This window comes from Oryx dammah, unplaced genomic scaffold (genome assembly GCF_014754425.2).
Source record: "Oryx dammah isolate SB20612 unplaced genomic scaffold, SCBI_Odam_1.1 HiC_scaffold_2, whole genome shotgun sequence".
NCBI classification, from domain to species: Eukaryota; Metazoa; Chordata; class Mammalia; order Artiodactyla; family Bovidae; genus Oryx; species Oryx dammah.
The window spans coordinates 197,866,824-197,893,167 of NW_024070186.1; the positions used below are offsets into that span (position 1 = coordinate 197,866,824).

The following is a 26,344-nucleotide window of genomic DNA, read 5'->3' on the forward strand; positions in this document are numbered from 1 at the left end:
TTCCAGGTGCAGAGCCGCGGCAGGACCAGGCTTTGGCGTTCGTGGACGTGGCCCTTCAGCACCCTGCCAGCCGGGGCAGCTTGGCCCTCCAACTGGTGTCCCTCTGCTCCAACACCTGCTCTCTTCTCTCTCAAGAAAATAAATCTCTGGTCTTCAGCGGGGGGTGAGGTCTTGCAGCTTGGTGCTTGGCGTGTCCGGGATGCAGTAAAACCCACCCTTCCTGGAGTCGGGATGAGACAAGACCGTCGGCAGACACTGGCGCCACGGCGGCTCAGGCGGGGAACTGCGTGATGAGGGTTTTACAGCAGCAGCGTGAGAACAGTTTCACATCCTCTTTAAACAAGTGATACATTTCAACAAAGAAATAAACATCATCGTGGTTTTTTTTTTTTAAGAATCAAATGTAAATTATACCCCTGAAAAATACAATAACCAAAATACAAAACTCACCAGGTACGCCCCACAGTAGACTGCCAGGCCAGTAAAAACCCCTCAGCAGAGCAGCAGGGAGACAGACGGCATGCAGACAGGAGCAGAACCTCAGGGACCCATGGTCGGGAGACAGAGGGGGGCCTCGAGTAGCTGGGGCCCCAGAGGGGAGAAGAGCGCTGAGGCGGAGAAGACACCCTGAGAGGTGATGACTGCCCATTTCCCAAATCTGGTGAAGGGCATGAAACTACAGGTTTAAGAAGCTCAGTGGACCCCTTACATCCTAAAACCCAAGAAACCCACACCATGACATGGGCTGATCAACCTCCTGAAAATTAATCACAAAGGAAAAGTCTTGAAAGGAGCTGCAGAGAAACAGTATTCTCCGTGGGGACATGGATCTGAGCGGCAGCGGGCTTTTCATCTGAAACTGCAGAAGCCAGAGGAAGTGCACGTTTTCCAAGCTTCTGAGAGAAAAGAGCTGTCGGCCAGCGGGGACATCCTCCAGGGACGGAAGGAAAACCAAGGCGCCCTCCGCCGGAGCGAAGCTCAGAGCACTTGTCACCAGCAGACCTGCCCTTAGTGAACGTCAGAGGAAGCTCCCGGGCAGGAAGGGCACAGTGAGAGAGGAAAGCCTGGAAATTCCACAGGGAAGGGACAGCGGCACGGACGAAAACGGGGACGCGGCGGGGTGGTAGGCCGTCCTCGCGGTTCTGTGAGATCGTCCCCGAGGGTGGAAGCCTGGAGCGTCCCGCGATGCTGGTGCTCGGCACACGCGGTGGCAGCCTCGAGCCCGCCTGATCCGACAGCGGGCAGGGGGGTCCCAGCACCGGGAAGCCGAATCACATATGCTCATCTCCATGCTTCCAGCGACAGTAAGAAGTACGTACAATGCCGTGGATCCAAAACGCTGCAGAACGAGATTCTAGAAAGTGGCCAAGGAGCCCACAGGAAGGCAGAAGGGAGACAGAGGGAACGAACAGGGAGCATAAGTGAAGTCGCAGACGTGGTCGTAGGGAATTTAATGTGGACGATGCGACCACACTGACTAGGAGGCAGGCTGGCAGCGTGGACCAGACACTGCCCGGTCACATTCCATCTGCAGGGCTCACTTCAGCCACGGCAGCACGGGCAGGCGGAGAGTGAAAGAGCAGGAAATGGTGTGCGGGGCACGCACGGATGCTTTTAAAGTAGGTGTGGCTTATGCCGGTGGAACAATATCAGGTAAGATTCGGCGGACCAGAAGGGACCCTGTGTGAGGCTCCGTCTGCACAGAAGCGTAGCTTCCAACTCACGAAGCCGAGTGATGAGCTGGGAGGAGGCGTGGGCAGAGCCACCTGTGCGGTCAGGGCCCAGCACAGCGCCCCCAGGAGCAGCAAGACTGACCCGCAAGGCGCCAGAGATGTGGAATGGACTGAGCAGGGCCGGGGTGACGTCTGCAGGAGGCACGGCGGGCAGACCGCACCCGGCTCGCGGAGCATGTCCTGGAGAGTCAGCTTCGTCCCCCGTGTGTTCTGTGTCCAGAAGGAGCTCGATCCGGAAGTCAGCGCCAGGAGAACCCAGGGGAGTCTCCTGGCATTTGGAGATTAAACACACTGTTAAACAGCCCATGTCTCAAAGAGGACATCTCAAAGGAGAAAGAGACAGCCGAGTGATGGTGAAAACAGACCCATGAGAGTCTGTGGTTTGGGCAGTGGGAGAGCAGGCAGACGTCTGGTTTATAATCCAGTCTCCAGACCTTGGAAAAAGAAGGGCACACGGAGCCCAAAGCAAGCAGAAAGGAGGAACTCGTAAAGAGCAAATATAATGGAAAGAGAAGAACAGAGAATTACTGAAGCAAAAAACCAGTCCTTTGAAAATCAATGAACCTCCAGCAAAGGTGACAAGTATAAAAGAGACGCGGAGCATCGGTGCCTGGAAGGAGAGGGGAGCCTCTGCCGGCCCTCCCGCCACTAGAGGATGTGCGGGTGTTACGAGCAATTTATGCTCACAGAGTCGTCAGCTCGGGCATGACGGGCTGCTTCCTCAAAAGCCAGGGACTTGCACAGCTCATCCAAGCTGAGCTGGATGGTCCGTGGCATCCTGTGTGTGTGTGAGCACTCACATCTGACTCTGTGACCCCAAGGACTGTAGCCCTCCAGGCTCCTCTGTCCGTGGGATTTTCCAGAGGATACTGGACTGGGTTCCCATTTCCTCCTCCAGGGGATCTTCCCGACCCAGGGATCGAACTCACGTCTCCTGTGTCGGCAGGCGGACTCTTTACCTCTGAGCCACCTGGGAAGCCCCCTGTGTCGTCCTGCAAACGGTGAAAACTTGAATTCACGATTACAGTGCTTCCCCCAAAGGGTGTTGCCAGGTCTGTGGGTTGTCTCTGGAGAACTGTAAACATTGAGAGGTTAAGTAGCATCAGCTTTACACAGTCTGTTTAGACAGTGGAGGAGGAGGTGGCCCGGCTTGCGGGGGGGGGTCTCCAGAGGGACGTTGGTGAGCTCTTGGCGGTGGTGGCCGCGGGTGTATGCACGCATGGCGGCACCCGTGGGGCCTGTGCTCATTGTTACCGTTGACAGAGGCTCCGTGAAGAGGGCGTGGGCCTCCTCCTAAGTTTGTGCAGGTTCCTGTAATTCTTTCCTGAGGAGTGGGGGAAACAGACTCCAAGCTGCTTTCAGAAGTGACTCCCTGTGACACTGTTCCCGAGACCTTCTGGGATGTTAGTGGTGGAAGTTTCTCGGCATTTCCATGGCTGGTCCAGGGCTTAGCTCTTTTGTGTCATTTACCACTGTGCTTCCAACTATGCTTACCGCTATGCTTTCCAACTTCTAAGGTTTTTGGACGCTGCTTTGTCTTTTCAGAAGTAGGCCTCACAAGAAGTCAGGAAGACCTGTGCTCTCACTTTAAAGGAATTTTGAGAGAGGTTGCACTTAAGTGTGGATGTAGAGGCCACCATCTTCAGCTGAAGTCTCCGGCGCTTTTTCTGTGCATGAACGTTTCGTGCACAGTGAAAACCCGCACCGTTTAAAGCCCGTCTCCCCGCTCTGTCTTGTGACACCTCCCTGTGTCTCTGCAGCCTTCCTGTAAATGCTAACGCGTAGTTTGTCTCATGCTACAGTTGACCACTCCCCTTTTGGAACTTGAGTTATTTCATGTTTTCAGCTGCTGAGAACAAGCTGTGATGAATACCTCTGCATGAACCATTGCCCGTGTTTTTACATACACACACGCGTGTTTTCTGGGTCCCAGAAATCCAATGCTACTCGCATGTACGATTCTGCTGCGTTGTGGTTTTGAAACCAAGACACCCCCCCCACTGCCCCTGTCAGCAGCTGTCATAGTCATTGCACCAAAACCGCTGACGTGCACCCCGTGCTTTCTGTGGGTCAGGCTCTGCACCCCAGGCTTTCCCTTCAGTACCAGCCCTGAGGGATTTTAATGCCCAGTTCGTCGAGGCTTACTCCACATACAACAGGATGTGTCCCTTTCAATGCCCAGCGTCCTGGGGCACCAAGGTGGGGGCTGTGGGAGTTGCCCCCCAGAGAGCAGGTCTCGGACAGCATGTTGCCTTTGGCGAAGCGTAAAGCAATGATTGGACTTCCCTGGTTACTTAGTGGTGAAGAGCCCTCCAGCCAGTGCAGGAGACACGGGTTCGATCCCGGAGTCGGGAAGATCCCCTGGAGAAGGGAATGGCAACCCACTCCAGTATCTTGCCTGGAAAAATCCCACAGACAGAGGAGCCTGGCGGGCTACAGTCCATGGCGTCGTAGAGTCGGACGTGACTGAGCAGGCACGCACACAGAGGGTAAAGTGAAAGCCAGTCTGCCTTTCCTTATCACCACGTTCCTTCAGATCTGAAGAACGGCAGTGATCAAATACTCCTCTTCCACCCACCCACCCCCACCGGACACCACAATCACGCTTGACAGATACGTGCCCCTGCTCGTAATCACCACCCCGATAAGCTACAGAATATATCCTAGGCGACGAGCTGTCTTTCACCTCTAAAATTATTATATACCTGTTGTTGTTCAGTTGCTTAATCGTGTCCGACTCTGCAGCCCGTGGACTGCAGCACGCCAGGCTTCCCTGCCCTTCACTGTCTCCTGGAGTTTGTTCAAACTCTTGTCCATCGAGTCGGTGATGCCATCCAGCCGTCTCATCCTCTCTCGCCCCCTTCTTCTCCTGCCCTCAATCTTTCTCAGCATCAGAATCTTCTCCAGTGAGTCGGCTCTTCTCATCAGGTGGCCAAAGTGTTGGAGCTTCAGTTTCAGCATCAGTCTTTCCAATGAGTATTTGGAAAAAGACAAATTGTCTTTTTCTTGGCGTACAGTCCCAGGCGTTTCAATTACTTGCCCCTTAATCGGAGCACAGACCGACGCGGTCGCTTCAAAGCCCCTTCCTGCCGTCCTCTTGTGATCGCCCCCGCACGCCCGCGGTCCTGCTGTAGCCTCTGATCTGCCCTCTTCCCCACAGGTCCGTTCCTTTCTCAGTAATGTCCTATAAATGCAGCCCTACAGTTTTACTCTTTAGAGACCAGCGTCTTTCACTGAGCGTAAGTGAAATTCCTCCTCGGTGTTGGCACCGTGAAGTCCCTCATTTTCCGGTTACTGTAGCTTTCTAACAAGTTTGGCAATCAGGCAGTACGAGTTTTCCCAGTTTGTTCTTTTCCAAGGTCGTTTCAGCTCCTCTGTTGTCTTAACGGTGTTAAGTCTTCCGATCCATGAACATGGACTATCTCCCCATCTGTTTAGTTTTTCTTTAATTTCTTTCAGCAACCTTTTGCAGTTTTCAGTATACAAATCTTTTACCTCCCTGGGTAAATTAAAACCTAAGGAGTTTGTTCTGTTTGACAGTCTTGTAAATGGACTGATTTTGTTAAATTCCTTTTTTTCAGATTTTTCATTGCTGTTGTTTAGAAATATAGCTGATTTTTATCTATATTGAAACATATTAGTCATTTCAGCCAAAGATTTGTTGATTTTGTTGATCTTTTCAAATAACCAGCTTTTGGTTTTGTTGCGTTTCTTACTGTTTTTCTGTTTTCTGTGTCATTTATCTCTGTTCTAGTCTTTATTATTTTCTTCCTTCTAGCTTTTGAGTTCAACTTGCTCTTCCTTTTATAATTTCTTAAGATGTTTACTCATGTTATTGATCTGAGATCCCCCTCTTCCCTGGTGGCTCAGACAATAAAGAAACTGCTTGCAATGTGGGAAACCTGGGTTCAATCCCAGGGTCGGGAGGATGCCCTGGAGAAGGGACGGGTGCCCACTCGAGTATTCTGGCCTGGAGAATCCCGTGGACAGAGGAGCCTGGCCTGCAGTCCACGGGGTTGCGAAGAGCAGGACACGGCTGAGTAGCTTCCACTGCGTCACTTTCCTTTAAAATGTGGGCTTTTCAGGGTGTAAATTCCCCAAGAGCCTTGCTTTCATTGGTAGCTTGTGTTTTGTTCTCATTTTATTTTCTCATTTCTTCTCTGATCTGTTGCTTAAGCCTGTTGTTTAGTTTTCACATATTTGTTGTCCAGTTTTTGTTTCTGTTATTGGGCTTTACTTTCATCTCATTGAGTTAATTCCATTAGATCAATAAGTCTAGCTTACTGAGACTTGTTCTGTAGCCTGACACGCGGTCTCTTCTGGAGAGTGCCCACGCACACTTGGCCAGAGCACGTCCTCTACTGTTGGTCTCACTGAATCACAGGTTCCCGAGCATTCCGCTTCCTGTGGTAGGTGCTCCTTTTTATAACTGGGTACTATCCCACTGGTGGATAGACCACAACTGAAATGCACCCGTTCACTTCCTGAGGGATATCTGTGTTGTTTCCAGCTCGGGGCAGTTATGACTGGAACTGCTGTAAACATTTGTGTGCAGGTTGTGTAGGGGCAATGATTTCTGTTTCTCTAGGGTAGCTACCCCAGAGTGGAATTTGTAAGTAATGTGTTCAGTGTGTGTTTGGCTTTGGAAAATAGTTTGATGGTTATTTAAACAGAATTGTGTGAGAGTTTGGGTTCTGCTGTGTCAGCACTTGGTATTGTCAACATTCTTATTTTCTTTAGCCCTTCTGCTGGGTGTGTAATACTGCATACACTCGCTGTCTCACCGTCGCTTTTTACGTGTATTTCCCAAATGACTAATGATGCTGAACATATTTTCATTAGTTGCAACCTGTTTTAACATTTTTGGTGAGATATCTGTTTAAATATTTAGTTGTTTTTTTCTTGCCGCTGTTCTGGTTTTTTTTTGACTTATTGTTGAATTTTGCAGTTTCTTTATTTATAGTGGATATGTGTTTGTCAAATATGTGCTTTGCAAATATTTTCTTTTGGTCTGTAGCTTGTTTTTTTCATTATCTTACCAATGTCTTTAACAAAAGTTTTAAATTTTGAAAAAGTCCAATTTATCAACTTTTAGATATTGAGTCTGAAAACATCTTGCTTAGCCTTGCATATCAAAGATGTTCTGCTATCTTTATTTCTTAAAATTTTATGATTTCACATTTTATATTTACGCTTCTTACCCATGTTCAGCTGAAGTCTCTGTGAGACATGAAGTTTAGGTGAAGATTTATTTTTGCCTAAAGCTGTTTGGGTATTAGTTCTAAAGGATAACTTTTAAACTAACACCCAAGAAAGATGTCCTTTTCATTATAGGGGACTGGAATGCAAAAGTAAGAAGTCAAGAAACACCTGGAGTAACAGGCAAATGTGGCCTTGGAATACGGAATGAAGCAGGGCAAAGACTAACAGAGTTTTGCCAAGAGAACGCTCTGGTCATAGCAAACACCCTCTTCCAACAACACAAGAGAAAACTCTACACATGGACATCACCAGATGGTCAATACCGAAATCAGATTGATTCTATTCTTTGCAGCCAAAGATGGAGAAGCTCTATACAGTCAGCAAAAACAAGACCAGGAGCTGTCTGTGGCTCAGATCATGAACTCCTTATTGCCAAATTCAGACTTAAATTGAAGAAAGTAGGGAAAATCGCTAGACCATTCAGGTAGGACCTAAATCAAATCCCTTATGATTATACAGTGGAAGTGAGAAATAGATTTAAGGGCCTAGATCTGATAGACAGAGTGCCTGATGAACTATGGAATGAGGTTCCTGACACTGTACAGGAGACAGGGATCAAGACCATCCCCATGGAAAAGAAATGCAAAAAAGCAAAATGGCTGTCTAAGGAGGCCTTACAAATAGCTGTGAAAAGAAGAGACGTGAAAAGCAAAGGAGGAAAGGAAAGATATAAGCATCTGAATGCAGAGTTCCAAAGCCACCTTCAGCGATCAGTGCAAAGAAATAGAGGCAAACAACGGAATGGGAAAGACTAGAGATCTCTTCAAGAAAATTAGAGATACCAAGGGAACATTTCATGCAAAGATGGGCTCAATAAAGGACAGAAATGGTATGGACCTAACAGAAGCAGAAGATATTAAGAAGAGATGGCAAGAATACACAGAAGAACTGTACAAAAAGGATCTTCACGACCTGGATAATCACGATGGTGAGATCACTCACCTAGAGCCAGACATCCTGGAATGTGAAGTCAAGCGGGCCTTAGAAAGCATCACTACGAACAAAGCTAGTGGAGGTGATGGAATTCCAGTGGAGCTGTTTCAAATCCTGGAAGATGATGCTGTGAAAGTGCTGCACTCAATATGCCAGCCAATTTGGAAAACTCAGCAGTGGCCACAGGACTGGAAAAGGTCAGTTTTCATTCAATCCCAAAGAAAGGCAATGCCAAAGAATGCTCAAACTACTGCACAGTTGCACTCATCTCACATGCTAGTAAAGTAATGCTCAAAATTCTCCAAGCCAGGCTTCAGCAATATGTGAAGCATGAACTTCCTGATGTTCAAGCTGGTTTTAGAAAAGGCAGAGGAACCAGAGATCAAATTGCCAACATCCGCGGGATCAACGAAAAAGCAAGAGAGTTCCAGAAAAACTTCTCTTTCTGCTTTATTGACGATGCCAAAGCCTTTGACTGTGTGGATCACAATATACTGTGGAAAATTGTGAAAGAGATGGGAATACCAGACTACCTGACCTGCCTCTTGAGAAACCTATATGCAGGTCAGGAAGCAACAGTTAGAACTGGACATGGAACAACAGACTGGTTCCAAATAGGAAAAAGGAGTATGTCAAGGCCGTATATTGTCACCATACTTATTTAACTTCTATGCAGAGGACATCATGAGAAATGCTGGAGTGGAAGAAACACAAGCTGGAATCAAGATTGCCGGGAAAAATATCAGTAACCTCAGATATGCAAATGACACCACCCTTATGGCAGAAAGTGAAGAGGAACTAAAAAGCCTCTTGATGAAAGTGAAAGTCGAGAGTGAAAAAGTTGGCCTAAAGCTCAACATTCAGAAAACGAAGATCATGGCATCCGATCCCATCACTTCATGGGAAATAGATGTGGAAACAGTGTCAGACTTTATTTTTCTCGGCTTGAAAATCACTGCAGATGGTGATTGCAGCCATGAAATTAAAAGACGCTTACTCCTTGGAAGAAAAGTTATGACCAACCTAGATAGCATATTCAAAAGCAGAGACGTTACTTTGCCGACTAAGGTCCGTCTAGTCAAGGCTATGGTTTTTCCTGTGGTCACGTATGGATGTGAGAGTTGGACTGTGAAGAAGGCTGAGCGCCGAAGAATTGGTGCTTTTGAACTGTGGTGTTGGAGAAGACTCTTGAGAGTCCCTTGGACTGCAAGGAGATCCAACCAGTCCATTCTGAAGGAGATCAGCCCTGGGATTTCTTTGGAAGGAATGATGCTAAAGCTGAAACTCCAGTACTTTGGACACCTCATGCGAAGAGCTGACTCATTGGAAAAGACTCTGATGCTGGGAGAGATTGGGGGCAGGAGAAGAAGGGGACGACAGAAGATGAGATGGCTGGGTGGCATCACTGACTCGATGGACGTGAGTCTGAGTGAACTCCAGGAGTTGGCAATGGACAGGGAGGCCTGGCGTGCTGCGATTCATGGGGTCGCAAAGAGTCGGACACGACTGAGCGAGTGAACTGGACTGGACTGAACGGAGCTGAAAGATGTTTCATTGCTTCCAGACAGTCTACGGCAAAGGCTGTCCTTCACTGAATTGCTTTTATGCCTTTGTCACAAACCAGTTGGGCATATTTCTCTCTTTCTGGACTCCGCTTTGCTGTATTGATCTCAGTGCTCGTCTCGTCACCGCTGTCCTGATCACTGGTGGCCATGGGGAGAGGTAAAATCTGCTAGAGTGACTCCTCTGACTCCGTTCTTCTTCCAAGTTGTTTCAGCTGTTCTAGCTCCTTTGACTTTCTGTATAAATTTTAAAGTTGGTTTGTCTAGATCTACCCTCCTCCGCCCCCCCCCCCCCCAAGAAAAAGTCCTGCTGGGTTTTATTGGCTTTGTGTTAAATCTGTATGTCATTTGGGAGGAATTGACATTCTTGCTGTGTTGGGTCTCCCATTCCATGAACACAGTATCTGTTTATTTACATCTTTGATTTTTTTTCATCAGCATTTTGTCTTTTCATTATACCAACTCTGCACGTTTTATTAGATTTATGCTTAAGTGCGTCTTTTTATATCAGTCGTAAATTTGGTTTACTCTGCCTTACTGTTATATACTATGACTGTATAGGAGTGATTGATTCTTGAGCTGTTCATCTTATATCCTGCACCTTACCAAATTCCCATTTCAGTTCTTTGAGGGGTTTTGGTGTTTATTTTTGGTTGATTCCTTGCGGTCTTACTACGCAGATTCTCCTGTCTATAAATTATCTGAGCTTCCCTGGTGGCTCAGATGGTGAAGAATCTGCCTGCAACGTGGGAGACCCAGGTTCGATCCCTGGGTAGAGAAGATCCCCTGGAGAAGGGAACGGCTGCTCACTCCGGTGTTGTTGCCTGGAGAACTCCATGGACAGAGGAGCCTGGCGGGCTACAGTCCGTGGGGTCACAAAAGAGTCAGACATGACTGAGCGACTTTCATAAACTGTCTGTATCGGTTTCATATCTTCTCTGAGCGGTGCGCCTTTGGCCAAGGCTTTGAGGCTGGTGTTGGAGTGTCCGCCTCGTTCCTGGTCTTGGGGGAGCTCCTAGTCTTTTGCCGTCAAGAACGATGCTCGCTGTAGGTTTTGTAGATGTATCAGGGGTAGGCATTCCCTTCCATTCTTGATTGGTCTTTCATTCTTGGTTTGTCATGAATAGATGTGGAACTTTGTCAAATCCTTTCTTTTCCCACAGATTGATTCCTTTGTGTTTTTTCTTCTTTGAACTGCCAATATGGTAGATTATATTCATTTATTTTTCAGTATCGAACCAGCCTGACATCACAAGATAAGTCTCGTTGGCTGTCACGGTTCTTTCGTATTGCTGGACACAACTTGCTCGTGTTTTGTTGATAGTGTTTCCGATCGTGAGGGACACGGATGTGTGGGTTTTCTTTATTTTCTATCGTCATCCGTTTCTTTTCGAGCGTAACGCTGGCCTCCTGTGCCAAGCTGGGAATTATTCCTTCTCTTTTCTGGATGAGATTGTGCAGAATTAGCATTGTTGCTTCGTTAAATGTTTGCACCCTGTAACACCATGTAGGCCTGGATATTTCTGTTGTGGAAGGGCTCTGAAGGCTGGGCTGTGGCTTCTGTGTGGGCGATGTGGCTGGGCCGCGGGCAGTTGTCTGTGTGGACGCCCCGTGGCTCCTCTGTGTCTGCAGGGCCCGAGGTGGGCCACCCCGTTCCTGGCCCCTTCCGCTGGAGCCTCGCAATCTGTTCCGTCTTTCCAGAGGAGCAGCGGCAGCTTGCTTTCGTTCTTCTCATTGATCTCTGGCTTTATTAGTTCCTTCTTCTTGCTTTGGGTGTACTTTTCCCTTTTTTTTGGTTTTAGTTTCTTCCGGTGGGAGTTAGATTGCTGATCTGAGGTTTTCCTTGTTTCCTAATGTAAGTGTTTAGGGCTCCTGCTCCAGCTGCACCCCACACCTGACCCCGCGCCTGCGGTCTCTGTTCCCTCATTCTCATCCAGATGTGGATGCTCTCTGATTCCGTTTGTCATCTTCCTTAAACGGGGTGTTGTCTTGACGTGCTGTCACGGTTTCCAGCGTGTGGATATTTCCCTCTCGTCTTTCTGGTTTTGTTGTTCAGTCACTAAGTCGTGTCCAGCTCTTCTGCAACCCCGCAGACTGTAGCCCACCAGACTCCTCTGTCCATGGGGTTTCCCAGGCAAGAGTACTGGAGTGGGGTGCCATTTCCTGCTCCAGGGGACCTCCCCAACCCAAGGATCGAACCCGTGTCTCCTGCACTGGCGGGCAGGTTCTTTACTACCGAGCCACCAGGGAGGCCCTTCTGTTATGGATACCTGGTTTAAATTCCATTACAGTCTGTGAGGTAGTTTGCATCGTTTTCATTTTTTAATGTGCTAGTGTTTATTGATGCCCCAGGAATACGCTCTGTCTTGGAGAACGTCCTGTCTGTGCTTGAGAAGAACGCGTGTTGCGTGGTGTCAGGTCGAACGTTGTGTGAAGCCCCAGCAGACCGCGGGCCCTTGCTCAGCGTCTGTCCGCAGGTTTGACTCCTTGGCAAGGAGCTCTGACACCTCCAAACATACTTGTGGATTTGTCTGTTTCTCCTTCCCGTTCTGTCATTTTCGCTTCATGTGTGTTGAAGCTCTGCTTTTAGGAGCATGTTCATTTAGGGGTATTGTGTCCTCTCAGTGGATAAACCGTCTTACATTTTTGAAGTGCCTCTTTTGGGGGCAGCCGCTGTCTGGATACCTCCTCGGAAGCCTCTCTTGTCCAGCCACCCCGGCGTCCATTGTTCCTCCTTGGCCCTTTCTTCTGTTGGTGCGGCTGGTGGAGGTGATTTGGGGTGACTGTTGGTTTATAGGAGGGTTGCGTGGGTAGTACCGAGTGGGCCACACAGCTCGTGTCTGTCCCTCGTTATCAGCACCTCCGTTTCTTGGTTTTGTCTTCCGCCACTTTGCAGGGCCTGCAGGTGGCCCGTTGCACAGCCCCGGCCCGCGTTTGTCTGGCGTATCCCTGACGAGCTGATGGGCCGGCTCTGGGGAAGATGCCCGAGTTTTGGGCATCAGGTCAGGGGTGACACACTGTGAACGGTTCCCGCTTCACTTTCACTATAAACAGGAGGAAGCAGGAAGCTCTTTGAACACTGTGCTCATTGGTCCGGGACTGCACAGTCCCGCCTTCCTAAGAACTCAGCCACGCCCCCGTGAGCTCATGACGTCATCTCCTGCCCTCCAGCACCGACCCCCCAGCGCGGCCACCAGCCAGTCTCGGCTGCTTTGGTGGCGTGTAACTGGGGGCTGCCTTTTCGTCCACTTGATCCTCTCTCTCTACGTTTTTTAAAAAATATTCATGGATATATTTGGCCATGCCGGGTCCTAGCTGCGGCATGCGGCATCTTTAGCTGTGACACGAGGGGTCTAGTTCCTTGACCACGGATCGATCGTGGGCCCCCTGCACTGGGCGCACAGAGTCCTAGCCGCTGGACCGCCAGGGGCGTCCCTTTCTCTGCCTTTTAACTGGGGGTGTTCAGACCATTTACATCTAATGTGATTACTGTGTGCTCGGGGTTGGTCTGGTCTTCCTTTCTTTTCTGCTTGTCTTGTGTCTTCTTCCTCCCCGCTTTCCTGTGTCTCTGCCCCGTCCCCGCTTTCCTGTATCTCTGACTTCCTCTGAACTACTTGCACGTTTTTTGTGATGCCGTCTTATTTCCTTCTTCGGCCTCTATTAGTTGTAACTTTTTTTCAGTGCTTGTCTAGTCTTCAGCGCTCACCCTTCGCTTATCCCGCCTGCCTCCCAGGGACAGATGCCTCCTCACAGGCAGTGTGTAATCGTGCAGCTGCCTGCGTCTGTCATGCAGCCCTCATGCTCTGGCTGTCATACATTTTATCTGCACTTACGTCTTAAAACCCCAGTATGTTTTTACTGGTTTGCTTAACCTCTTTTTAAAATAGTAATTTAGACATTTTTTAAAGATTTTGCACCTGTGTGGCTAAGACCCGGCTGCTGCTCAAGCCCCGGTGTGGGTCCCCTCCCCTCTGGACTCAGGCCCCGGTGTGGGTCCCCTCCCCTCTGGACTCGTTCCCCTTCTGCCTGGAGGCTTTCCCGTCCTGTTCCCCGTAGGGCAGGCTGCTCGGGATAAATCCTCTGCTTCTGTGTGTCTGAGAACATCTTTATTTTGCTTTCACTTTTTGAAAGATATTTTCACTGGGAATAGAATCCTAGGTTGACATTTTTCATTTCTTCCAGTATTTGATAGATTTTTCTGCTCTTTCTCACTTGCATTTCTCTGCTGAGAAATCTGCTGTGTTTCTCCGTGGGTAGCGTTTTCTTCCTGTGGCTGCTTGTAGAGTCTCCTTATCAACACTGATTTTAAGTGCCCACGTCGTTCCAGGCACTGGGCTCTTTTCTTATCTTGCTCGTGCTCAGGTTTGTGCGGCTTCTTGAGTCTATGTCTTTATACTTTGATCACATTTGGACCCTCCTGCAGTACTTTTCTGCCCCCCGCCGCCCGCAGGGACTCCAGCTACCCATAAATCCTCCTTCATGAAGCTGCCCCATCGCTCACGCTGCTCTCCCTGGTTTTAAAGATTGATTTTCCTCTCTCTGCCACCATGGTAGTTTTTATCACCCTGTCTTCAAGTGCACGAAACTTTTGTCCTGCAGAGTCTCATCCATCATGAATCTCATCCAGTGTTCTTCACCTCAGACACTGCGGCTCCCACCCAATGGAACATGCCTTTCCTCCAGGAGCTTTTACTAACTTTTCATGTCTGGGGACGCTGATTTAATAATGTCTGTGCGGTTCTTGGTTGTGCTCCTCATTGCGGGTCATGTCTTCCTAGTTCTTTCAACGCCTGGTAACCTTTGACCAGACAGCAGGCCGTGTGTGTCGGCTTGCTGGGTTCTGAGTGCTTCTGTGTCCCTATAAATCTTGGTGCTTTGTTCAGAGGTGCAGTTAGGCTTCTTGGAAAGAGTTTGGCCCCTTCCAGTCTCGGCTTTGTTGATTTGCAAGGCCATTCTGGAGCAGTTCTCTCTGAAGAGAATCGCCCTCCCACTCCCAACTTGACCTTCCTGAGTTACCTACGGAGCATGAGTCCTCCATTCCAGCTGGCGGGAGAGGCTCCGTCCGTTGCCCCGTGTCAGCGCTGGGCTCTGCTTCCAGGGTGCTTTTTTATTTCTCATTTATTTATTTTTGGCCATGCTGGGTCTCACCACTGCACACCAGCTCTCCTCTAGTTGTGACGAGCAGAGTTTCTCTGTCATCACACGCACGGCCGGTCATCGCCGTGGCCTCTCCCACACGGGCACGGGCTCTCTGGAGTGCGGGCCCGGTAGCTGCCGCACGTGGGACCCTCCCGAATCAGGGATTGAACCCACGTCTCCTGCATTGGCAGGTGGTGTCTTCACCACTGAGCCAACAGGGAAGCCCCCAGGCGCTTGTTTATTTTAAGCTATATCAGTATCAGTCCAGTTCAGTCACTCAGTCGTGTCTGACTCTTTGCGACCCCATGAATCGCAGCACGCCAGGCCTCCCTGTCCATCACCAACTCCCGGAGTTCATTCAGACTCACGTCCATCGAGTCAGTGATGGCATCCAGCCATCTCATCCTCTGTCGTCCCCTTCTCCTCCTGCCCCCAATCCCTCCCAGCATCAGAGTCTTTTCCAATGAGTCAACTCTTGACATGAGGTGGCCAAAGTACTGGAGTTTCAGCTTTAGCATCATTCCTTCCAAAGAATCCCCAGGACTGATCTCCTTTAGAATGGACTGGTTGGATCTCCTTGCAGTCCAAGGGCCTCTCAAGAGTCTTCTCCAACACCACAGCTCAAAAGCATATCAGTATAGTTCCTATATCATTATAGTTCCTATAAAACATGAAGACAAAAATAGCCGCCCTCTTGGAACAAGCGGTGGCCTACTTGTACACCTGTCTCCGCGCCTGGGCTTGCTTGGCCTCTGGTCCTTCGGGGCGAGAGGGCCCATGTCTGCACCCTGTCCTGGTGGCCCCCAGCCCCAGCCACATCCACATTGTGTGTCTCTTCTGTCTTTTCATCGAATTTGGTCCTTTTCTTGATTCTTGAGTCCTCCTCAGGGTGCAGTCCCACGTGTGGGGGGGACCAGTGGGCACAGGACACATGGGCCCCAGCTGACCCCCGTTGGTCTCCCCGCCGCTGTGGAGTCGCGGTCAGCGGGCCGCCGTTGGTCTCTCCGCCCCTCTGGAGTCGGGGTCAGCGGGCCGCCGTTGGTCTCCCCGCCCCTCTGGAGTCGGGGTCAGCGGGCCGCCCCCCCACAGATGCTGTGCTGCACTCCCCCACCCCTTGCTTGTGTCTCCCCACAGCTTTTCTTTGCTGTGGCTGCTCTGTGTCGTATTTATTTTCACAGGTGCCTATTTAACCGTCTCATGACCCTTCCCTGTTCCCTGCCCAGAGGCCGTGCTGCAGTGCCCTCCCGTCACGGTCTGCTCTCCTTGCAGGTTGAAGGTTGAGGAGCTGGAAGCTGAGCGGAGTCGCCTAGAGGAGGAGAAGAAGACGCTGGAGGCGCAGCTGGAGCGGCTCACCCTGCAGGTGAGTCCGTCCGAGGCTCACCCGCCCTCCCGTGAGGCTCCTGCACTTCCCAGTGGACGGGCCAGACGGAACCGGGGCCTGTCCCCTCCAGACGGAACCGGGGCCTATCCCCTCCAGACGGGACGGGGGCCTGTCCCCTCCAGACGGAACCGGGGCCTGTCCCCTCCAGACGGAACCGGGGCCTGTCCCCTCCAGACGGGACGGGGGCCTGTCCCCTCCAGACGGAACCGGGAGCCTGTCCCCTCCAGACGGAGCGGGGGCCTGTCCCCTCCAGACGGAACCGGGGCCTGTCCCCTCCAGACGGAACGGGGGCCTGTCCCCTCCAGACGGAACCGGGGGCCTGTCCCCTCCAGACGGAACCGGGGGTCTGTCCCCTCCAGACGGAACCGGGGGCCTGTCCCCTCCAGACGCCCTCGCTGGCTGACAGCTCGGGTCCCGAGACCGTGGCAGGCACCCCCTGCCTCGGGCCGTGCTGTCGCCCCACCCCCCACCCCCCGCCCCCCAGCCCCCCGTGCTTCGTTGATTCACAGCCTGTTTTCCCGACCGCTCGCTGTGACGGGCATGCCGGGCATGCTCCCGGGAAGGAGAGGCCCAGCAGAGGGGCGCGGTGGTTCGGGGCTTGTCTCCGAGCAGGCCCCGTCGGCCTGCAGCTGTGAGGCTCCGTGGCTGTTGACACTGTTGCAGTGTTCCTTTGTTTTTCATTTTTATCCTCCTGTCTAAGTTGTTCTCAGGCAGGAAACCTGCAGGTCTGTGATTACCCAGATTCTGGACAGGCCATTGATTTTTGTCTTGACACCTATTAGAGGCAAATCAAATCTCTTTTTTATTCCCGATTCTTGGAGACGGGAGAAGTGACATCCTTGATAGAGCGTGGCGCCGGGAGCCGTGGCTGGACGGTGTTCCGCTCTGGACCTGTCATCTTGCTCGGTTTTAATTGGGCCGCAGTCCTGACGCGGGGTGGCTGCTGGCAGGTGAATCCCCGGCCGCCCGTCAGCGGCCGCGTTGGGTCGAGCGTGCCCGAGGTCATGCTGACAGCTCCCGGGCTTTGGGATGGGGCTCAGCCAGTCCTGCTGAAGCCGACAGTCATGAGGTGCCGCTGCAGCCCCGCTGTGGGTACTGGGGGGGTCAGACTAGGTCAGAGAGGCAGTGGATGTGGGGGATGGGGTCCCGGGTGGGGTCCGCGATGTTGAGCGTGTCCAGCCTCCTGGGCCCCACGTGGGTTGGGGCATCCGTGTCTGCAGACCTCAGCTGGAGCCCGCCTCCTTAGCTGGGTGGTCTCAGGCATGTCGTGCTTTGCCATCTGAGCCCCCAGCACTTCCTTTATAAAATGGGGGATGACGAGCCCCCGTGGGGGATAACAGGAGCGGTTAACAAGGGCTCAGGGGCCATGTGTGGGCACACCATTGTTAGGGCAGAGACCTGGGTCCTGGCTGGCGGCCAGGTGGCCTGGCTGGCCCCAGGCTTGGTCCGTGTGACCGCAGAGCTGCGGACTCGAGTCCGGGGCAGAGCGGGGGAGCGGGGGCCGGGGGCAGCTCGGCACACGGCCCCCGGCGTGTGTCTGTCTGCCGTGCTGCCGGCCTGCTCCTGATGCAGCCCCCCTCCCTTTTCCCCTGGAAGAGTCTTCAAGGCGGGCCGCTTCAAGGAAGATTGATTAAAATCAGCTGCAGTTTGACTTAATTGGGAACATATGCTCGGAGAGGGAGTTGACTAGTTAGAACTTCTTGTAATTAGTTCACAGCTGGTTGGTGAGGCGTGCGCTCCAGTTACTGCTCAGAGCCGAGTGCATGCCTGCCCGTCTGCCCACTGGTGCCCGCTTGGTGCCCGGCGGGGCTGGGCGACGCTGCGGAGCGGGCTCCTGGCACTTCCGTGCCGTGTGGCCCGTCCCAGGCTTCTGGGGTCGTCGGCTCTTCCCACTGCGTCTGGGGTGACCTGTGTGTATCCCTAAAGTAGGCAGCCATCAGGGAGACGAGCCCTGCTTAGCGATGGCGGAACTGAGGCCCCCAGAGCCAGACACGACTGGCTGTTGTGTGAAGGTGGGATGTTCTGATACAGGCTGCTCTCAAGCAGGCCACCTGGAAGTCTGGGCCCGAAGCTGCGGGGTCCTCTGGGAACCAGACTCTGCGGGTCGCATTCCTGGTGTCCCAGGCCTGTGGCCTCCGCCCTGTGCCCACCTGGCCATTCCCAGCAGTCCTGGTGGGGCGGGGCACCGCCTGGCACCCGAGCTCCCTCCTGCCCTTGGGTGCCCCTCTCCTCAGCGGTGGGCCCTGGGCCTGCTGCTGGCTCTGCTCCTCCACGGTGGTGGCCCTCATCTCGGTATGCTCGCCAGGACGTGGAGCTGACCCCACCTCCCGCCAGCTGTGGTGGAGAACACGGTGACCTCCAGCCAGGAGCACCGCCTCGCCGAGTCACTGCTCTGCAGACCGCGTCCCCTCGACCGACGGGGCCCCGTGTGTCCACATCGTGGGCCACGTCCAGGGCTCTCAGGGCAGCGAGCCGCCTGGCGCTCTGGGGAGCAGCCCGAGGGCCAGACGCACGGCAGCTCTGGGCCTGGCGACCACTGGTCCCCCGGCAGGGCCCCTTCCAGTGAGGAGCAAGCTTCGTGCGGGCGGGCGGGGGCCTCGGGCCCTCTGGCTACCCTGGGTCCCGGGAGTGGAGCCCGCGTGCTGATGCAGCCTTGCGGGCTCCGCGACGTTACAGACGCGGTCAGACATACAGCACACTTGCGAGAGTTTCGCCGTGAGCAGCCCGTGTCCCCCTGCTGGGGACGCTCCCCCGCGGCCGCCGTGACGCACCTGTCCACCCCTTCCTTCCGTTAGTCCTGTCTCTTTTCTTGACGCATTTTATAGCAAATTGCAAACATCTGTACCTCTAAATGCCTCAGCACGCGCGTAATTAGGCAGAATTCATCTTTGGGGTTTGAGCCCCCATCCCACCATCGCTCAGAGGGGGCGGGAGAAGCCCCTCGAGCTGGAGTGTCCCCTCATGTCCCCGCCCTGCCTGCTTCCGGTGGTGGGGGGGCTGTGCTCAGGAAGGGGCCCGACTGCAGCCCGGTGACATTTACACTGACTGTATCTTTTTTGGAAATGCAGTGGGTAGAAAATTGCCGGGTTCCCTGTGAGCGGAGAAACTGCCCGGCTCCCGCCCCGTTTAATCATAGCAGCCCCGGCCTGGCCTCCTCCTGCTCTGGGATACAGGGCCTGGGGCCAGGGTCGGGGGGTGCAGCCTTCACTGCTCTTCACACCTTGCTGCCCCCGGCCCCCGCCCACTCTCTAGGCAGCAGACCTGAGCCCTGCTGGCACCTCACCTGCAGGTTCTGCCTGCCCCCCACCCCCCAGGGTCAGTCCTTGGACGAGAGGTCCCTCCCCACCAGTTCTCACTGGTCCTCACTGGCCGGGGAGCCCCGAACCTACAGTAGGCCCAGGCTCTGTTTCTCAGAGCCTGTCTTGCCCTTGGGTCCTCCTGCTGCTGACCAGGGCCTTGAGCCTGTCCTGTCCCCGACTAGACAGGTTGTTTCCTGATGGCCTGCTGCCCGTGCTTCTGGAATGTTCTCTGGGCATTGCTCCCTGGCAGGGGCAGGACCCTGCAAACCATGGGGCCTGGGGCCTGGTTGGGGTGAGCCCCCAAGGCTGTTCCTGGCAGGGTCGGCTGCATCCCTAGCGGCCCAGCTCACCCCCCCACCGCCAACCTTGCAGGCTGATGTTGCTCTGCACGTCTGGTTCCTCGGTGCCAGCCGGGTGATCAGAGCACAAGGCTGGGTGTGGACCGGCGATGGTGTAGCCGTGGCTCTGCACGCGCCAGCCCCTCCCCCAGCTGTGGTGCTGGCCCCTTCCTGGCTGCAGCCAGGAGCACCCGCCCCCTGCACACTCACAGAGCCCGCCTTCCCGCTTCCTGGCGCTTCTGTCTCTGTGCGCTCGGGGGCCTCCCTGTCAGTGTTCACACGCGTGCCACACCCCATGTGCTGTGGCGTGTTAATCCTGCCGCTTACCAGGAACGTGATCGCGACCTTGCCGTGGCCCGCGTCCTTCCGCACACACCTCTGCCCCGTGCGTGTCAGAAGAGAGGGCCAGCGGCCCCTGCGTGCGTTTTGACGGCTGCACTGTGAGGGTGCCGGCCCCCGGCCCCAGCTGCCGGGCTGCCGGGCTTTCCCGGCCCAGTAGGTGAGAGCCGTGTGGCTGGAGCCGTCAGTCCCTTCATCACGTGTGAGTGAGGACTTTTAAACGCGTTCATGTGCTTGGTTCATCTTTCAAATGGCTCGTTGGTCCTGTTCTTGCTGGTTTCTTGGAGCTCTTTGCATATCAAGGGCGTTTTAAACTGTGAAGACGTTTCCAATTATCGTTTGTCTTTCGACTTCTTTGCTTGTGCTGTTTTGTTGTTGTTCTATTTTTTTTAGCCAAGCAGAGGTGTTGGGCTTTGGACTCATTTTATTACGGATGCGTTTATTGCCTTTTCTGTTTAGCTCCTGGGCTTTTGTTCCCATCTTTACCTTTCTCATGTCCAGACGGTAAAGAATTCTCTCACGGTATCTTCTGGTTTTCTGGGGCATTTCATTTTTTACGTTTAAATCTGACGGATTTGGGATTTGGTTTGGGTTTTTTTATAAGGGAGGAGGCATGGTTTTGGCAGGGGCTCTTCCTGGTGCCCCTGGACCACTGCCTGAAAGCCTGTCTTTTCCTTACTGGTGTGGGGTCACCCCCTCGTGCACCCGATGCCCCGGGTCTGATTGAGGCCAGGGCTCGGGTGTCCTGCTGCCCCCGGACTCTTTATCAGGGTTTTCTCTCGTTCACTTTTACGTGAACTTTGGAATCAGCATATTCAGCTTCCCTCCCCCAGCCAGCTTAGAACTTGCTGGATGTCATGAACCGAGAGCGTGAGGGTCTAGGGGTTGGGTCTCCTGGTCTCGCCCTCCTCCCAGGAGGATGTCGCTGAGACTCTGTTAGGGTCTGTGTCCCCCCCGCCCCCCGGGAACAGCTCAGACAGAAGGACAGGCACTGTGTGATTCCACCTGTGTGGGGTCCCTGGAGGAGTCAGGGTCATAGAATCAAAGCAGAGAGAGGGCGCCAGGCGCTGGGGGGCGGAGCCAGAGTTTATGGAGACTCGGCCTCAGCTTGGGAGGGTCTGTGGGTGGACAGGGGTGACGACTGCACAGCAGCTTGAACGTACTTAAACTGAACAACACGCTTAAAACTTAAAATTCACAGTGGCAAATTTTATCACAATTCCAAAGACTTTTCTTACTGGCTTTGCTGAACATCTTCGGTTCTAACTCAGAGGCCTGGCGGGAGCACAGCCCATGTCCGTGGTGAGGGGTGTGGGTACCGGGTCATCCCGCCCTCTTCCCACCCGAGCAGCCAGGCCCTCCCCTTCACCAGCTGGTCCTGCAGCTGCCAGCCTGACTGGAGGCCCCCGCCGCCAGCTCCCGCGGCTCAGGGCAGATTTAGGGTGCCTGCCGCCGCTTGCTGTCTGTGACAGGGAGATCTGGCAGCCGAGGCGCCTGATTTCCAGCGTCTGCCCGCCCGCCCAGCCGAGTGGGGACACGCGCCACTCGGTCAGCTGGCTCGGAGGGCCATTGCTGTGGAAGCAGGGGCTGCCGCGGGCGTGTCCTGCCTCCTCCTCCCCCAGCCTCCCCGTCCCTCCCCCGAGAGACACGGCCCCGGGTGCCCGGGTGGGTGGCCAGCGTCCCGGCCGAGTGCACTGACCTGACAGGACAGCAGCTTAGGGGCAGCCCGGCGTGCGGACAGGAGCGTGGGGCCGTGTTAGCCGGGCGGCAGCTTGGCCGGCTTACCCAGCCCGCCGTGCGGTCAGTGCCGCACCTCCCCACTCCCGCATCTGCTCCACCGCAGCCCCGAGTCTCCCTGCAGGGCGGCCTGGGAGGGCAATCGGGGTGGGGGGCGCTGGGAGGGCCCGGGGCCGGCAGCTGGCCTTTGGTCGGAGCGGCCGCCATCCCGCCCTCCCGACGGTGAGGGTTGTCTTCCCTGGCTTCCCTGCAGGCTGTTGACAAGCCTCTCTCACAGCAGGCCACCTTCTGAAGGACTCTGCGTGGGGTCACGGGTGGTTGGTGTCCTCTAACTGGCTCCAGCGACCGCCCTGTGTCTGCTGCTTGGAGCCGGGGGCCGGGGCTGTGGTCCTGCGCGGGCAGCGCGGGGCCGCAGGGGGAGCTCGCCGCATGTGCCTGGGCCTCCGGCCTCTGCAGCACCCCTCCTGTGTCTTTGCTTTTCCTGGTCCTCACCTGTCTGTCCCGCGAGACCCGGCAGCCCTTGGCTCTCAGCGGCACAGCTGGAGTCAGAGGTCCTGGGGGCTTGTGGCGTCATGCTGCTGGACCCAAAAAAGCCAGGATCTGGCGCAGGTTGAGGAGACTGAGGACTGAGCATTTTGGGTCCCAGTGGCCTGGCTCAGACTGTGTCCGCCTACTGGGTGGGCACCTTGTTGCAGCCGCATGGGAGTGACCTGGTGTCCCCTCTCAGGTGGCCCCTGGACACCTGCGTTCTCTGTCCACCCATCCCTCTGCCAGCACCTGGGTGGGGTAAACACGGGGGCTCCTTGAGATGGGAGGCAGTGCTCCCCGCTCTGCCTTTTGGGGGTCAGGTTTGCACTGGTGCCTTCCTGCGCCATCTTCCCGCGACTCAAGAAAGGCCTGAGTCCTCAGACAAGGGCACACAGGCCGCACCCAGCAGGTGTGAGAGACGCCGTCAAGATTAACGCTGGCTTTTGCTCCACACTCATCACGGCACCAGGGGCACACTCGCAAAGCTGCGTGCATTCACAACTGTCTTCACGCCCACTGGTGGTGGCTCAGACGGTAAAGCGTGCGCTTGCAGCGTGGGAGACCCGGTTCAGTCCCTGGGTCAGGAAGATCCCCTGCAGAAGGAAATGGCACCCCACTCCAGTACTCTTGCCCGGAAAATTCCATGGACGGAGGAGCCTGGTGGGCTACAGTCCGTGGGGTCGCAGAGTCGAACACGACTGAGCGACTTCACTTTTCTTTTTTTTTTTTCACATCCACTGACTTTCTCATCTTTCCAGACCTGGGAAGGTGAGCAGAATCCCCATTTGACAGATGAGCAAATTGAGTCTCAGAGCAGCCTGGTCATCTCAGAACCAGCGCAGGGATGTCTGTGTTTCTTGCAACAGGACGCCAGCTGAGGAGCCGAGGGGCTGCGCCGTCTCGCCGGGGGTCTCGTGTAAGCGGAGAGGCTGCTGGCCACAGAAGGACAGTGGTGGCGCTGACAGGAAGGCCCCTCCCTAGGCTCCACGCCCCCGAGGGGACTCTGGTCACAGCCACAGGGCAGCCTGCAAGCTAACCCGTGTGTCCCGGCCCCACGCGGCGCCTCGTGGCCAGTGGCAGATAAACTCCCTGCCAGGCTCCCTGGCGCTGGCAGGACTGTCCGGGGAGGATGACGTGAGAAGGGCCCTCCACGCGTGCCGGCCTGGTGACGCCGCTCCCACGGCCCATCCTGCCTGCGGCTACCTGGCGGCCCCAGCTTACACTGGGCCTAGGGCCACTCGGGGCCTGGTGGGCCCGCTCCCAGCCCCGCCCCTCGGCTCCAGCGGCCGGTCCCCAGGGCTGGGCAGCGGCAAGCACACGCGAGGGTGTTCTAAGGCCCCCTCGACCCTGACGGCCCCTGGGGGCAGCCCCACAGCTGGCTTGTTTGTGAGGCGCCTCGGCCACAGGGAGGGCGGGTACCGGGTCCTGGGGGCGTGGCCTGGGGACTGGCTGATGTGGGGCGGGGCCTCGGGGAACGGAGGGTCTCGGCCCCTGCGGCCCCTGTGGCCCCTGGCTTGTGGTGCCCCAGAGCAGGGGCTCGGGAGCGCCCGCTTCGCTCGGCAGGGTCTTCTCCCTGCCCGTGGCCCTCCTGCCTCCAGCCCAAGCCCTCCGCTCTTCACCCCTCTCGTGAGCTGCTCGGTGGCCGCGAGGGTCTCGGACGCTGGGTGCCGGGGGTCTGTAGGGTTTGTAGGGTCTGGCCTGCAGTCCCGTGGCCCACAGCCGAACCGCAGGCTCTCCACCCTCGGCCAGCACACTGTCTCGAGGCTGGGCCTGCCGGGTGCCCCTAGCTTCACAGCTGGGCAGCGTCCCATGAGCCCCCAAGTGGCAAAGGAAACCGGCCCCCACGGCGTGTCGGACGTGAAGCTGGCGCCCGAGGGACCCGCCCAAGGTCCCAGAGCTCGCGGGTCCTGGGCTCACGGAGGCGAGTGTTCCGGCCGGCGGGGCCTGGAGGGCTGAGCGCCCCCCATCCTTGAGGTCTGGCTGGCCCTGCCCCTCAGCTTGCGTGGGACCCCGAAGCTCCCCGCCCTTCTCCCTGAGCTGAGCTTCCTGCAGCCTGGAGAGGTATTGATTCAGTTTTCAGGCCGGGTGATTCATAAATATGCATGAGGATCCGTGGTTACTTAACTGTGCTTTTTAATTCTCCCCGTGTCCCTGCCTCCTGCCAGCAGGGTCTCTTAGCAGGCGCAGCAGGGCCCCCTCCCCGGCCGCCGCAGTCCTTCACAGCCCACAGGGGCCCTGAGGTCTGTCCCCCACCCCTACCCCGTTGTCCCAGGCGCTAGGCTGAGAAGGCCCTTAGAGGTCAAGTTCACTGCCCTCCTCTTCCTCCGATGGAAGCTGCGGCCCTGGAGGACAGACACTCTGGGCCGCCAGCAGGCAGGGCAGAACTTGACCATTGACGGCAGCAAGGCAGGTGTGTGGGGCTCGGGACGCCAGCTCTAAGGCCTGGACGCAGGGGGCCTGACTGTTCGTCATAGCTTGCACAGAATCTGAGCGTGAGAAGGAGACCCCTGTGACCTGCGGGCCACAGGCGGGCTATGGCCCCCGGGAGGAGCACTGCTCAGGCCCAGGCCTGCTGCCTGGGCCCGTGGTTGTCAGGCAGGCCCGGTCCTCTGCGGACTTGAGACCCTTCCTGTATCCTGAGAAACTCGTGGTCCCCCGAGGACCCCGGACAGGCTGGAGCTCCTCTGCAGCTTCCCTGCGCCCACCTGTGGTCACGGCCGGGAACAGGCCTCCGCTCCCGGGCAAGGGGGAGGCTTCTCTTTGCCGGTAATTGCACCCACACATCAAAGAGAGGCTCAGAACTTTTCCTTTTGAGATTCCCGTCAGCGTCTCAACAGTTTCCTCAGCTGTGAATCAAACAAGGCAACAAATTTTTAGCAGAAGATTACAGCCGTTTCTCCCCTTTCTTCCTCAGAGCTGTCATCTAGTCGCAGATATCAGCAGATTTGTTCACGCCCTCCCATCTGCTTTAATGGTGCCGGCCCCCGGTGCCCCTCACGGTACCACAGGGCCCCTGTGCCTCTGACCACGCGTGCCCGGGGGGGAGGACGGCACCCCTGCCCCTGGCTGGCTGTGAGCACTTCCTCTCCTGGGCACCGTGCAGCCCACGTGCAAGGAAGGAGGGACGGAGAGAGGAAGGGGAGGGCCTCCTTGCTCTGGGAGGGGGTGCAGAGTGGAGCCCAGGTGCACCGAACCCTGGTGCCTTCTTCCTCGGCCTGGCCACCCGGTCCTGTGGGCCTTTAACCCGTGGCAGCTTTGTCAGGCCTGTGGAGGAGGCTGACTCGTAGCAGCTTGTGTGCAGTCCAGCTGGGCCTCAGGCACCAGCCCTCCCCGGCACCCGGGAACGGCGGCCCCACAGTCTGTGGTGCTCCTCCGTCCCCAGGGAGGGTTAGACTCCTGGGGGAGCAGCTGCCACAGCCCCCCTCCTCTAAGCAGAGTTAATTTCCTTGACTTCTGAGCGCCCTGTGGGAGGTGGCAGGTGGCAGGGCCTGTGGCCGACCCCAGCCCTGAGGTGCTTTCACAGACTTGTCTCACGTGCCCGGCACCGCCCCCCGGAGGCACCTTGGGAAGCCCCCCGAGAGTCCGGCTGGACCCAGGCGGCACGGGCTTGAGTTGGGTGGGCTGGCCTGCCCCCTGCCAAGCCAGACGTGCGGAGACCTGCCCTGAGGACCAGAGTCTGGACAGCGTGCTGTTCAGGGTGGAGTCCCGGCTGCGTGGGGGCCCGTGACCAGGAGGTGGTTTGAGAGGAAGCTGAGACAGCCCCGCTCAGGGGTGGTGCTTGACACCTCTTCGGTGACCTCCTGGGCTGCGGGGGCTGTGGGGTGTGCGGGCGTGGGGAGACTCGCAGGCAGGGCCGTGTCCACGCCCGAGGTCCTGGACCGTGCCAGCCAGTCAGCCCCGCTACGGACCCGTGTCCCCCAACCCCCACCCCGGGCCCCGCCCCGTCCATGCCACCAGCCCAGCATGCGCATCCCAGGGCCCAGCGCCGCCCCACCTCCCCGGGCACACCTGGTCCACACCCGCCGGCCCAGCACCCGCATCCCAGGGCCCAGCCCTCCCCTCCCCAGGGCCACCCGGTCCACGCCCCCAGGCC

General features: G+C 55.7%; 1 protein-coding gene across 2 annotated transcripts in view; it reads left to right on the forward strand.

Annotated features, from left to right (window-relative positions):
* MAD1L1 (mitotic arrest deficient 1 like 1) overlaps positions 1–26,344 on the forward strand; it is a 241,682-nt gene that overhangs the window by 165,766 nt on the left and 49,572 nt on the right. For both annotated transcript variants that reach the window (XM_040267386.1, XM_040267396.1), the window contains one exon: positions 15,899–15,989. In XM_040267386.1, coding sequence (XP_040123320.1) covers positions 15,899–15,989 — 91 coding nt within the window. The remainder of the gene's footprint in view (positions 1–15,898; positions 15,990–26,344) is intronic.